The sequence below is a fragment of the Dreissena polymorpha genome, chromosome 15, assembly GCF_020536995.1.
Source record: "Dreissena polymorpha isolate Duluth1 chromosome 15, UMN_Dpol_1.0, whole genome shotgun sequence".
Classification (NCBI taxonomy): Eukaryota; Metazoa; Mollusca; class Bivalvia; order Myida; family Dreissenidae; genus Dreissena; species Dreissena polymorpha.
The window spans coordinates 42,109,926-42,122,179 of NC_068369.1; the positions used below are offsets into that span (position 1 = coordinate 42,109,926).

General features: G+C 32.6%; 1 protein-coding gene across 2 annotated transcripts; it reads right to left on the bottom strand.

Moving 5' to 3' along the window:
* Positions 1–2,507: 2,507 nt before the first annotated feature.
* LOC127860695 (uncharacterized) lies at positions 2,508–9,124 on the bottom strand. Of its 2 annotated transcripts, none has more exons than XM_052398937.1 (10): positions 8,788–9,124; positions 8,052–8,228; positions 7,692–7,769; positions 7,225–7,413; positions 6,862–6,963; positions 6,261–6,362; positions 5,689–5,851; positions 4,879–4,984; positions 4,463–4,579; positions 2,508–3,768 (listed from the first exon to the last, which is right to left on the bottom strand). In XM_052398937.1, the coding sequence occupies exons 1-10, from the start codon at positions 8,846–8,848 to the stop codon at positions 3,208–3,210; spliced, it is 1,656 nt and encodes a 551-aa protein (XP_052254897.1). In that variant the 5' UTR covers positions 8,849–9,124; the 3' UTR covers positions 2,508–3,207. The 2 variants fall into 2 exon arrangements, with proteins under 2 accessions (XP_052254897.1, XP_052254896.1); XM_052398936.1 differs by having other exon boundaries at positions 7,225–7,425.
* Between the last annotated feature and the right edge of the window lie 3,130 nt (positions 9,125–12,254).

Below are 12,254 nucleotides of genomic sequence, written 5' to 3' on the forward strand. Positions count from 1 at the left end.
TTAATCGAACTCACATGCGCTGGAGTACCGTTATGTAATCTTTAGTCAAACTAACATGCGCTGGAGTACCGTAATGTAATCTTAAATCCAACTCACATGCGCCGTAGTACCGTTATGAAATCTTTAATCACATGTGTCGGAGTACCGTTATGTAATCTTAAGTCAAATTCACATGCACCGGAAGCGAAGATTGACCCTGGTCGCTTTTGTAAGAAGCGCGTGTACAAACCACTGCGTTAAATAACCGTACATCCACGTGCTTAATTCTATTATGTCCGTTAGTTGTATATTGATACGGTTTATCGTTCAGCGGGTTAAGGTCGAATAATAGGAAGTGAAATGCAATTAAAAGGGACCTTTTCACATATTTTGGCATGTATTGAAGTTTGCAATTAAATGCTTTATATTGATAAATGTAAAAATTGGATCTAAAAAGCACCAGTAAAAAACATGAATAAATTAAAGAAAGAAAAAAAAGTAACCATCAACTGGAATCGAACCATTAACCACTGGAGTAAAAGTCTATCGCTTAGACCACTCGACCATCCGTACTCATGCAATCAGTGATGTATTTTATACTCTATATAAGCAATCCTCGTAGTGTCACAAAATATAACGACATCAACATAACTCACCAAATTATTCAATTGTTTAGCGTTGCAACGCTTTAAAATATCCAGGTTTTTAAATCGCAAAAAGATGCATATAATGGATAGTTTAGGGCATGGTAAATGTTCAGTATTACTGTTTCCACACAAATATCATAACTGCAACGAAAATCTGCGAATCTGAAACATAATTTAAAATTTTGTCAAGTAACCAAAACGTGAAAATTACCCTTTAATAGAATGTTATATTCGTTGCTTTTAATAACAACATGTCATATTCTTTCGAAGGACATCTCGATTTTAGCAACATCTCGAGTGTACGGCATTGTTAATCGAAATTATTGTTGAAGGCTCACAGTAATACAATACATGAAATACGTATATGCTTTGGTGGTAAGGGTGTTGTAGCGGAAGGTCGAAGGTTCGCGTTTCACATCGGAATCGTTCTAGAATGACCATGTTCCAACACAGCAGCTAGCTTAGTCGAAGAGTACTAACATTTTCCTATAAAGTAGACGAACATAGCTGATAAAAGCATAGACAATCGTGGATGATAAAACCAGCAAAAAAAGTCAATTATTATGAACTGTTCAAACTCTAATAAAATTCTGTTTTAACATTCAAACAAATTTTGTAGTTTTTAGTTGTATCTTATAGCACAATAAACGTCCTGAACAAAGACAATGCCATTGTAATTGATCTTCGAAGTCATATTACCCTGCATAATTACAATGCATTACCAGGATGAACGGATCCAAAAGTGTTTTAAACTTAGGAGATTTCTGTGAAACTTGATATTTTATACACTAAATAAAAGAACGCTATGAGCAATACTAGTAAATCACACATAAATCTGAGGGTTAATCATAAAGGGTACCATACTACGCATATACACGACAAGGACATTACTGAATTAACTCAATCGGGGAATCGTGACCGATGTGTATGCAGATTTTTTCCCACAGTTATTTTCACACAACTATTTATAATATTTCTTTATGTCTATATACGTATTTGTGATCGGGCGGAAGATTTTTACAAGTATGTAGGATTCATGTGCTCAAAAACAATGTAGCCGGTCGTTCTGATTAATGTACATGAATTGTGATGTGTGACAAGACAATGGGACAGTCGATGGCTTTTAAGTATGGGCACATAAGGTCAAGTGAATACTTTAAAAGGTTTAGAAGCTTGGGTCGGAATGCTTAATGCTTATATAAATTTGGACCGTGCTGTGTGAAAAGGGGGTTTAATTGCATGTGCGTAAAGTGTCGTCCCAGATTAGCGTGTGCAGTCCGCATATATATAACATTATATAAGCACACGTTTAAAATATATTTATTATATTTTTATCATATATGTTACATGAATATATTCAAAGTTAAATAGGATAACACATTCATTGAATATTCCTTTATGAGCAAATAAAATCTACATTTATACGCCATGTTGTTTGAACGAGAAAATGATTGTTAGATTTAAGTCGAATTTCAATTAAAAGAGTCACATACTTTGTTGTGATTTGTTTTATACTTTCAGTTTTAACGTCGTGGGTAAACTATTTTATTTGATAAATTGGGTTCAGATTGAAGACTTGTTTATTAACGGATAAATACCGATACAACGGGTGGGGGACATTCCGATTGTAATATGTTCCCTCAATTTAAATGTTTCCCAATGGAAATTAAGAATACATTTTACCATTATACGATCAAAACCATCTTTACTTCGGTTACTGGGAAGTTTTACAACAATACTAAATATTAAGTTTCTTTTAATATATACACGCTTTGTTACTTGCTATATTTCGAATTATATATAAAGGTATTCATAATGTAAGTGTATATGTTTAATTTAAAACATATGACATTCCAAAATTATTCATAATAATGTATTCACTAAAAACACATACTAAAATATTTGATTTCATACACGCCAATGTAAAGATTTTATCAAACTTGCAACAAATAAAACATACATAGTAAATAATTCATACAACAAATAAGCATGAAATGCTCTCACCACCACGCTGACACTGATTAAACATTAAGACCAATATAAACAAAACGAATTCGCATCGTTCCTTGCCGTAGTTGCGTTCATAAAACACTCGAAATATTAGAAATAACGTTTTCATGTACTAGCCTAGCTTGCAGACAAAACTCCCGTGGAGATGCTCACATGCCAAAAAAGTAGAACAATATGCAAAAAATATACATTTTAATTATTGGTCGATACATTTTTTAATAACGTAAACATTTATACACTAACACTGTGTTAATAAGGTACACACTTTTTAATAAAATAACTTTTATAAATATCTAAGTAAAATTACCGCGTCAGTCAATATTGTGCAAAGTTTCCGTATATCTGGTACACAAGTGGTAATAGTGCTATAAAGTATATCTTGGTGTGTTGGCAATACAATGCAATTTCACGAAAATGCAACAATATTACTTGCACGTTACTGACATTCATATTTTTATAGTATTAACGTCTTGTTACACAATTAAAGATGGTATTTGCATACAAAATACAAGTCAACATTACGCCTAAGTAAGATATTTTGTAGAAATAAATATTCGACACTTATGTACACTTATGGACCAGAAACTTTCAAACCATTAAATTTAGAATGTTTTTGTTGTTTGGCAAAGTTTTCATATGATTCCAGTTTATTCAGATCTATGACAGCCCTTTGATTGCGCTCAAGTGTATTGAAATTCTCATACTCGTCAAGATCATCCAGTGCAGCGTCCTGTGACACTTCGTCCTCTTGTCCTTCTCTTTGTTTTTGAGAAAACTCGGTGGCAATCGCTCTCTGTTTGTTACCCGCTGCTTTACAAAATTTTAGACCAAACTGTCCCTTCTGTCGCCTTGGGGGAATGTCATAGTTCAACTTAACTCTTCCGTATTCAGAGTCATCATTTGTAACCAGTGTTGCCTGTTCCGGCTGTTGTTTAGCACCACGTATTTTCTTGGTTAAAATAGGTTTACCCTTCTCCACATAGCAGTTATCCTCTGCGCTGTTGTCAAAGGCCTTCTCATCCGTGTGGATGGAGGCTTTCTTGAGGCGCGTGTTTTCGTACACTTCTTGACCAGGTTCAAGAGTGTGAAAGTTATTGCAAGACGGACTGAACTCCTCGTATTTCTCTAGGTCCTAAAATATACGAACCACATGGTCTTTGCCTTTAATGAAATACCTAAAGATACATTTATATGCAAAAGTATAATGATATTTTTTAATAGTGACATGCAGTCATCCCTCTTCATAATAAGTACACTACGCAGCAGCTTACTGTTGTACACACTGTGCAATTCGTACACAACTTGTTGTACACACTGTGCAATTCGTACACAACTTGTTGTACACACTGTGCAATTCGTACACAACTTTACGGAAACATTTTTATCAAGATTAAATAAATCGAAAGGTTGTAAATCACGTTAGTCTTAAACTCGACAACAAACACATCAACATCTTAAGTAATACTTATAGAAGTAATAATAGTAAATGTAGTAATGAAAGTAGACTTGTATTGACGTTATTTTGTTCTAAATAATTATGTGTCGATATCAAAATACCTTTATTCTACAACACTACAATTAAGCACTTTATTATACATGTCAAACTTTACTTTTGTGTTAATTACAACGTATATCTTTCGATGACATCATTTGAGTTACTTGACATTTTTATCAATTTATCTATATTTATAAATCAACATTGTCGGTAATGTTGTAACGAGAAACACCATATAAATTAGACAACAGCGAATCTTCACGCTGTCATGTCGGAATATTAGTAAGTCTGCGTTATAATATAATCTATATGACAAATCACATCCATTTACCTCTATACTGTCTATATTCGGTTCATTCTCGTTGACATAACCCTGGCAGTTTAGGCGCCCCTTACACTCGCGGGCGACCTCACCTTGTAGCGTTGCATACTTCTTGCCTGTGCAGTCCTTAGCAAAGATAATAGGGCACCATTTCAAATAAATATAAGATCTAACACGAGTTTTCATTTTACATAATATTTTATTATAACGACCTTATTATTTGTCGAGGAATAAATATCAGAAAGTGTCTGTTCGTATGACAAATCAACCTCCGCGCTTTAGATATGACTAGTTCTTATCATAGCTCTATAATACCCCTGCCGCCGTAACATACCTCATAATGACGTCCAAATTTACGCCTCTATTCGTTATAAAGGTATATACAGCCAAACCAAGTATGTGCATTACTATCGAGTACTTCATACCTCATATTTGATTTTGCCCTGTACGACCGAGCTGTCTAGCGTCAGAGAGCGTCCCTTGTCAAGGTCAGAGGCTCGTGGAAGGGTGTTCGTGCTTTTGATCGTCTGTCTGCAAAACAAAAACTCTATATGATTACTAGTTTGTATGTAGGGAAATATTTGGATGTGCCATAATGCAGCATTATGTCTAGTTTCAGTGATCCTAATGGGGAAACATAAATAACCATTTATTTACATCGTAAAATACTGGGTATGTGTAAATGTCAATGTATTAGTCTGTCTTCAATTGAATATATAAACTTGTCGATTGAGTATACACCTATATGCGTGATATATCCAATTGATAAATCAATTGTCTTTGTAATGTCCATTGGGTACAATATTCCGTAAGACATAATCTGACATATTTGTGTTGATAAGCCTCTCTCGAATACATGGGGGTCACATGACGAGAGTGAAGAACGTCACAATCTTACTCTAGGTTTTCTGTTCTGTACTGTATACAATAAAATGTATAAAGCAGAGATACTATAAAGCAATTTAGAATAATTAAGATCATGTCCACAAGTATAAGGTTAAACAAATAGACGTTTTTGAAATTCTTTATTCTTTTTTCTAGATACTTGTAATAAATTAATCTATTCAAAATATTTTCATTGGTCCATTTAAAAGAAATCCATCAAGTAACCATATTCCTTATATAAGATTTGCAAACTTCATTCATATTTATATATTAACGAACAATCAACAAATGAGTTGCATCCTTCAATTTATCAAATACGTGTACAAATGTGTGATACACTGCTAGCATACTTATTTTGGAATCGCCTGAGACTCTGTCGGTACTGTCGTCTGCGATGATATCGTCGGCAAACATAAACGGCCACTGCGGCGGCAATCACGATCACGATACATCCGGCTACTCCACCAGCAATGGCGCCAATCAACGTTTTGGACTCAACGTTCCCATTTGATCCTAGAATTGATAGGTGTTTGTTACGTTTAATCATGAGTGTTCTTAACTTGTGAAGCTTCATAGTAAATGCTAGAAACACAAGGGATATAATTTTGTCTTTCGCACATACTTTTAATAATAGATGAATGTTTTTTTTTATTAATGTAATCAAATGCACCAATAATTAACTTAGATACATTTTTTGACCATTCAATATCAATTAATTGTTTGACCTACATGCTAATAATGGGTTGATTATAAATACGATGCTATTTTTATTTGAATAAACAAGCACATTGTACCGATACCGCTAATAGGCCATCCATTCACATATTTCACATACATAAATTTATATACAGTTAAGTATTCCTAAACTGTTGATAATACGTGATTGTCTTGATGTGTAACTATACGTATAAGAACGCCTTACCTGGTAAATCACTAATGTTTTCTCCGTTTGCATCACCATTTATGCTCAGTTCTGGGATCAGTGTTTCAAGACGGGTCAATGTCGGGGCATGATTATCGCGGTCTGGACAACAATCAGACATAATGTCACAATATATGAAAACGCTCATTTCCTGACCTCAAATTTAAAAAAAGTGAAACACTAGGTTCATCAGCAATAAGGTCCTTTAATTAAAGCAAGAAACCATTTTCAATACAATAAACCATTTTCAATACAATTTTACAATTTTACAACGGTCAATGCAAAGAAAAGCATATCGGGTTTTAACCGGCAAAGGGGCGCCCAAATGTTTAGAACTAAATGATTTTAACAATTCTCGAAACTAGAGATTTCTTCTATTAATATAAACTCCAGATGAATGCATTACTGTTCGACAGCTATAATAATGTAACCAACATATTGCCTTCCCGCCTAGACTCATTTTGTCGGAAAAATGTGGGTTCAAAACTAATCAAAATGAGAAAACAAGTTATTTTAAAAATACATGTTTTATGAATAAACAAAATTAAAGATTCTAATTCCAATTTCTTCTCTTTTTGGATTACAGTACACCTTGAATTACCTTTGGCACACACATAACGGTGAGAGTTAGAGCAGTTATCGAGACGTTCTACAAAACTACCGTCTTCTAAACTTTGTAAACAAACACACTTTGAAACTGTTTCTGAAAGTAGTACTGTATGGTTAGCATTCGACAGCATTTGGCAATCATCATTTGGATGAAAGTATAAGAAATATATGTAGGTTTATTGGAAAACAAATAATAAGATTAACAACCAAAATACTAAATCCATGAAATTTTAATGATCAGGGGTTACATTTATTCTATATATGCTGGTATTTTTTAAACTTTCAATCATTAACTGTTCCAATTCGTACTCTTGAAAGATTATTATGTTCAGATATTATCAACATTTCAAATTACCATCTAAAACATCTATTTTACGGCTTGGATACTTCGAAAGCCAGACAGAAGGGCCTTTTTCCAACATGGCAAGAGTTTGCTTGATTCTGTGACTCGGTAATGGATCCCACGTGTCCCCGTTAAATGTGCACTTCTGGTGGGCCTCTGTCCAGTTAATGGCAGTTTTTGTTCGGGTACACGTTCTCGTACCTGAATCATTAACTGTGGGGAAAGTATCCACAATCTCTTAAAAGCACGGCGTTTAAGGCATCGACGTAAACATGTTATGCCATGATTTCCGTAGCTAGTCTTTTATTTCAACATGGTCATTTAAAAACAAACGATTTGTACCAATGAATGGTGCTCTATCAGATATAAATTTTAATCCTATCAAAATAAACACACTTTTTAATAATAAATTACCTAACAGGTAATGGCATCGAACAAGCTATTATTGAACACCTACGACTTTTCAAATTGTCTCTTACCTATCTTTGAGACGCATATGCAGTTTTCCAGAAATTTCTCCGATGGCATATACGCTAACTTCGAATACTCTATTTTACCTGTGAGTAAATAAGAAGTTCAAACACGCACATACGACAATATATATGTCGCTGAATCTAGAGTACGTTCTGTATAAAATATGCAGCCTGTAGCCGAAAGGCAAAAAAAAGCTTTGGCGAGTGTTGTGTGTGTGTTTATATAAAATTTTGAGTACGATAGAAATTATGACAATTTAAATCATGTAAATATAATGCATCCACATACATATGCTTTTAAAATACAGACAGCCGACATGAAGTTATAAACAAACATCATTATGTTAAAATAGTCGTTAGACTTACCGCCATGATATTCTATCCGTGTCACTTTGGCGTTCACCCAGATGACGTCACCAGGCTTAACATTCGACAAGGAAATAACACTTGGCATCTCCGAAATCAAAATACGAGTTTCATTTATACAATTGTTTTGTGCGGACTCCCAATCAGTTGCCACGGCAACTAACTTAAGATTGTTGTCTGAAATATAAATTAGGACAGTTTTTAGTGCTATTTGTTTAGTTCGTTTATTCAAGCTATTATCGGACACAGTGTTCTTCTAGGCCTCCTCTGCTTACAACATGGCATTTAATTTTATACAACTTTCCTAATGAACAAAAAATAACGCTGTTTCAGTTTTGTTTAGGAATCCGTAGATTATTGTTTACAAGTTATGGCTTTTAAAGTACATTGTTTAAAATTTAACTTCTTTATACTTTATACACTTGAATTACGCAATGAATACAGAGATACACAACCACTTTTTGGTGTACATATTCGAAAATTAGTATTAAGAGTGTAGAAACATGTGTAAAATCGTAATTGAAGATAGACCATGGTGTTTTTTTTAGAGCATCTCTTCAAACCGATTAAGTATTTAGTATTACATAGTAATATTTGAACAAATAACGGGTATATGTGTTTTGACAGTTTAAGGACTTCTTTAGGATATGTTGTCTTCCTTTATGATGGAATTAAATAGGTTTTCTATTCTGCTTATATAGAGAAAATCTTCGAATGAGAGAAAAGATAATCTCACCGCTTTGAGAGCTTAGTTGAATTAATCCCAGCAACGAAATCAATCCAGAGAGTAACGGCATTATTCAATCCAAATAGGTCCACAAGGCTCTTGATCTGCTTTACTATTCCAGTGGAATGGTAAGTGTGCTATTATTATCTGCTTTACTATTCCAGTGGAATGGTAAGTGTGCTTTTATTATCTGCTTTACTATTCCAGTGGAATGGTAAGTGTGCTTTTATTATCTGCTTTACTATTCCAGTGGAATGGTAAGTGTGCTTTTATTATCTGCTTTACTATTCCAGTGGAATGGTTAGTGTGCTATTATTTACACCAATAACCTATGTTAATGATGATTAAGTTGTAAATGAGTAATCGCCAGAAGAAACAGGACATTTAATTTGATACTTTGGTCACTTCTAACCTAACTGAAGTGGTAAAGTAGTTTTAGTTTCGGTTCTGTTCTTGTTTCAATTAACGGAAGAGGCATATGAATATGTTTCACGTGAATAATTATGTCCGCATTCAGGAGAAGGCAAAATTAATTTTTTATTATTGATTTATCGTACATTAAAAATCGACCATTCGCTTAAAATTATTAATTTAATAAACTGATACTTAGAATTGAGATTTCCAAATTTTAAACATTTGAATTATTGTAAATAATTCTACATTACATGATTTCTAAACAAATTTGCATTATCGTTTTGCATAAGTTGTTGTTTTCACCTTAGGATGCATGAATTATTAAATATTGGACATTTACATCAATAACTGTTGATAGCGCATATGTAATCAAAAATTCTAATTATGTCAAATTTTAATGGAAAACTAACTACAGCAATATATCAAGTACACTGTATTTTACATATATAAGGTTTTAATATGATTATTGTAATAATAGTGATACTTTGTACTAACCGGAAGTAACACATTACGTTTTACTAGGCCAATTCTCATGATACTAGTGTAGCAGTATGTAATTGTTTCAGGGTCATAGAGTAATACGTGATAGTAACATACTTGTTTTTCTACATAAAGCTAACTTACAAATAGCTGTACGAAAATGCATGTCAATTATGGTTAATGTAAGTGCATGTAACAATAGCATAAACATCAGCCCTTGCTTACTACGTATACGAAACAAAAAATTAGGCAGGCAAACGACTTTGGTCATAGTTCAATATTTGATTAAACTGATCTTTTGAAACGATGTCGGCAGCTAAATATACAAGCAAAACAAATTGTAATACATGTACAATGAAGACGTTTGGTATTTATTTACAATCACTTCATAAATCTTATACAGACCGTCTTCGAAATAATAATTATAGATGGTTCAAAAATCTTGAAATATGCTATATGAAAGTATAGCAGTTTTAATGAGTATATTAGTTAAATATGACATAATAGCTGTAATTCAATACAATACAGTTCGAAAAATACAGCCATATTGTCGCACAAGACATTTAAGAACAGCCACGATACATTCATTAAAAATATCTTAACATTCACATACATGTGCAAAATAAAATTTAACCCAAACATAGGTCAACACATTACATATTTATTGCTATCACTTGCTAAAAAGGATTTTTACATGCAACGACATACTTTGTGAAGCAACGATTTATTTTCAGATGTTAAGAATTCGATAATTATATATAAACAAAGGTTATTTATCGTTCAGTACGTAATAGATACAATAAAATTTACAGCCAGACATTTTCTATAAAAAACTCACCAGCATACATTAAATGTATGCTACAAAGAATTTTTTGGATCAAGCCTGAAAGAGATCGAACCTGAAATTAGTAATAAATATAACAGCTAAAATGTTTTAATTATAATTTATTATGTGATGTCATGAATTCTATAAATGTGTACATATTTGGTCTTTGTCTGACATACAATGGAATATATTTTAGTCATAGTTTCGTATATAGTTTACATTCAAGAAAAAAATGAGTTTATTACAAACAATACACGTTCGTGGAAATGATGGAACTGATGTAGAGTTCGCCAATCTACTAGTCTCGATATTTAATATATATATACAAACTTAATAGAAACATTTTACATGACATATATTCATGTGTGATTGACATTGAAAACAGCGGTATGTTTATAAAAAATGTGCCTTATCAATCTTTGACTTAGAAATGTTATGGACATATTTTCATTTCCAACATCTTGGAAAAACCAAGCATCCCAAAATCCCAAATTACTAAGTAGATCTTCAAATAATGTGCACCAAGGTTTCTTGAGTTGAAATCCAATACTTTCATTTGACATAGTCAAATAAACCTTTTTTCTCAATGTATTATCCGAATTTCCAAAAAGATTTAGCCTGTATTTAATTGTTAATATATTAATATGTTAATATATCTCCTGAAATGATAGTTAACACCACATACGAACTCTTTTTGAATGCATCTTCTGAAGCGAAGTATTTGCTTAAAATATTGCAAATGAACCATTTCAATTGTTGAACCTTTGACGAAACACCCCACTTTGGTTCCATAGTTAAGATAAGGAGCTATGAGGTTATCAAAAGATATAATTTATGAATATCTGGAATGTCTGACAATTTGTACAATACCTTTTTTTAGTTTAAAAATAGCTATACGGGCCTGTCCAGCAAGAATGTTTCTGCCTCAATAAATGAACCACCAGTTATGAATACAATGCTGAGTTAATTGACTAGGTTTATAATATCTATATTTTAATTATCATAATAGAATACATTGTTAAAGGATCGACCGCCTTTACGGAAAATAAAGTCCATTTCAATATTACTTTTCAGTATTAGCAGCAAGTTTTTATGTGTGAAAGTAAACGTACGAAAATATCTTACATTGACATTGAATGAAAGTATGATATGTATTTAACTATCTATATTGTATGTTTATTGTGTGTTTTGTTTTATTTATTTATAAATTATCTGCACAATCAAGAGAAAATGTGCACTGTTGTGAACCATTCCTCAAATGAACCCATTGTGTTTTTCTTAAATGATTTCAGTAAAGTTAACTTCGTAGTAATTATAATACGTGCTAAGAATATCATATACATTTTCATTGTATTCGATAATATAAATGTGCTAGTGAACAAATGGAACAATGGAGCTTTTAAGTGGATAACGAAACATGCTTGACATAAATATCAAACCAACCAAATAGCTTATTAATATAACGAAACAAGCATGTTAATCTACATAAATATGTTTAACCATTGTACATTCTTAATTGTTGGTGTAAAACACTTATTGAATAAATAAAGACAGTGAAGATCAAGTGGCCTCACTTTCAACTTGCATTCTCAATCTCCACGCAGAGTTGTCCTTCCTTGCTCTCATATACACCTCTGCGAAAGGCTCAGTACGCCATTTTGTCTATAAAATAGCTAAATCCAAACACACGCATTCAATGTATATTTGATTGGATATTTAAGATCGCATGCATTAAATCAAGAAATATGACTTTTAA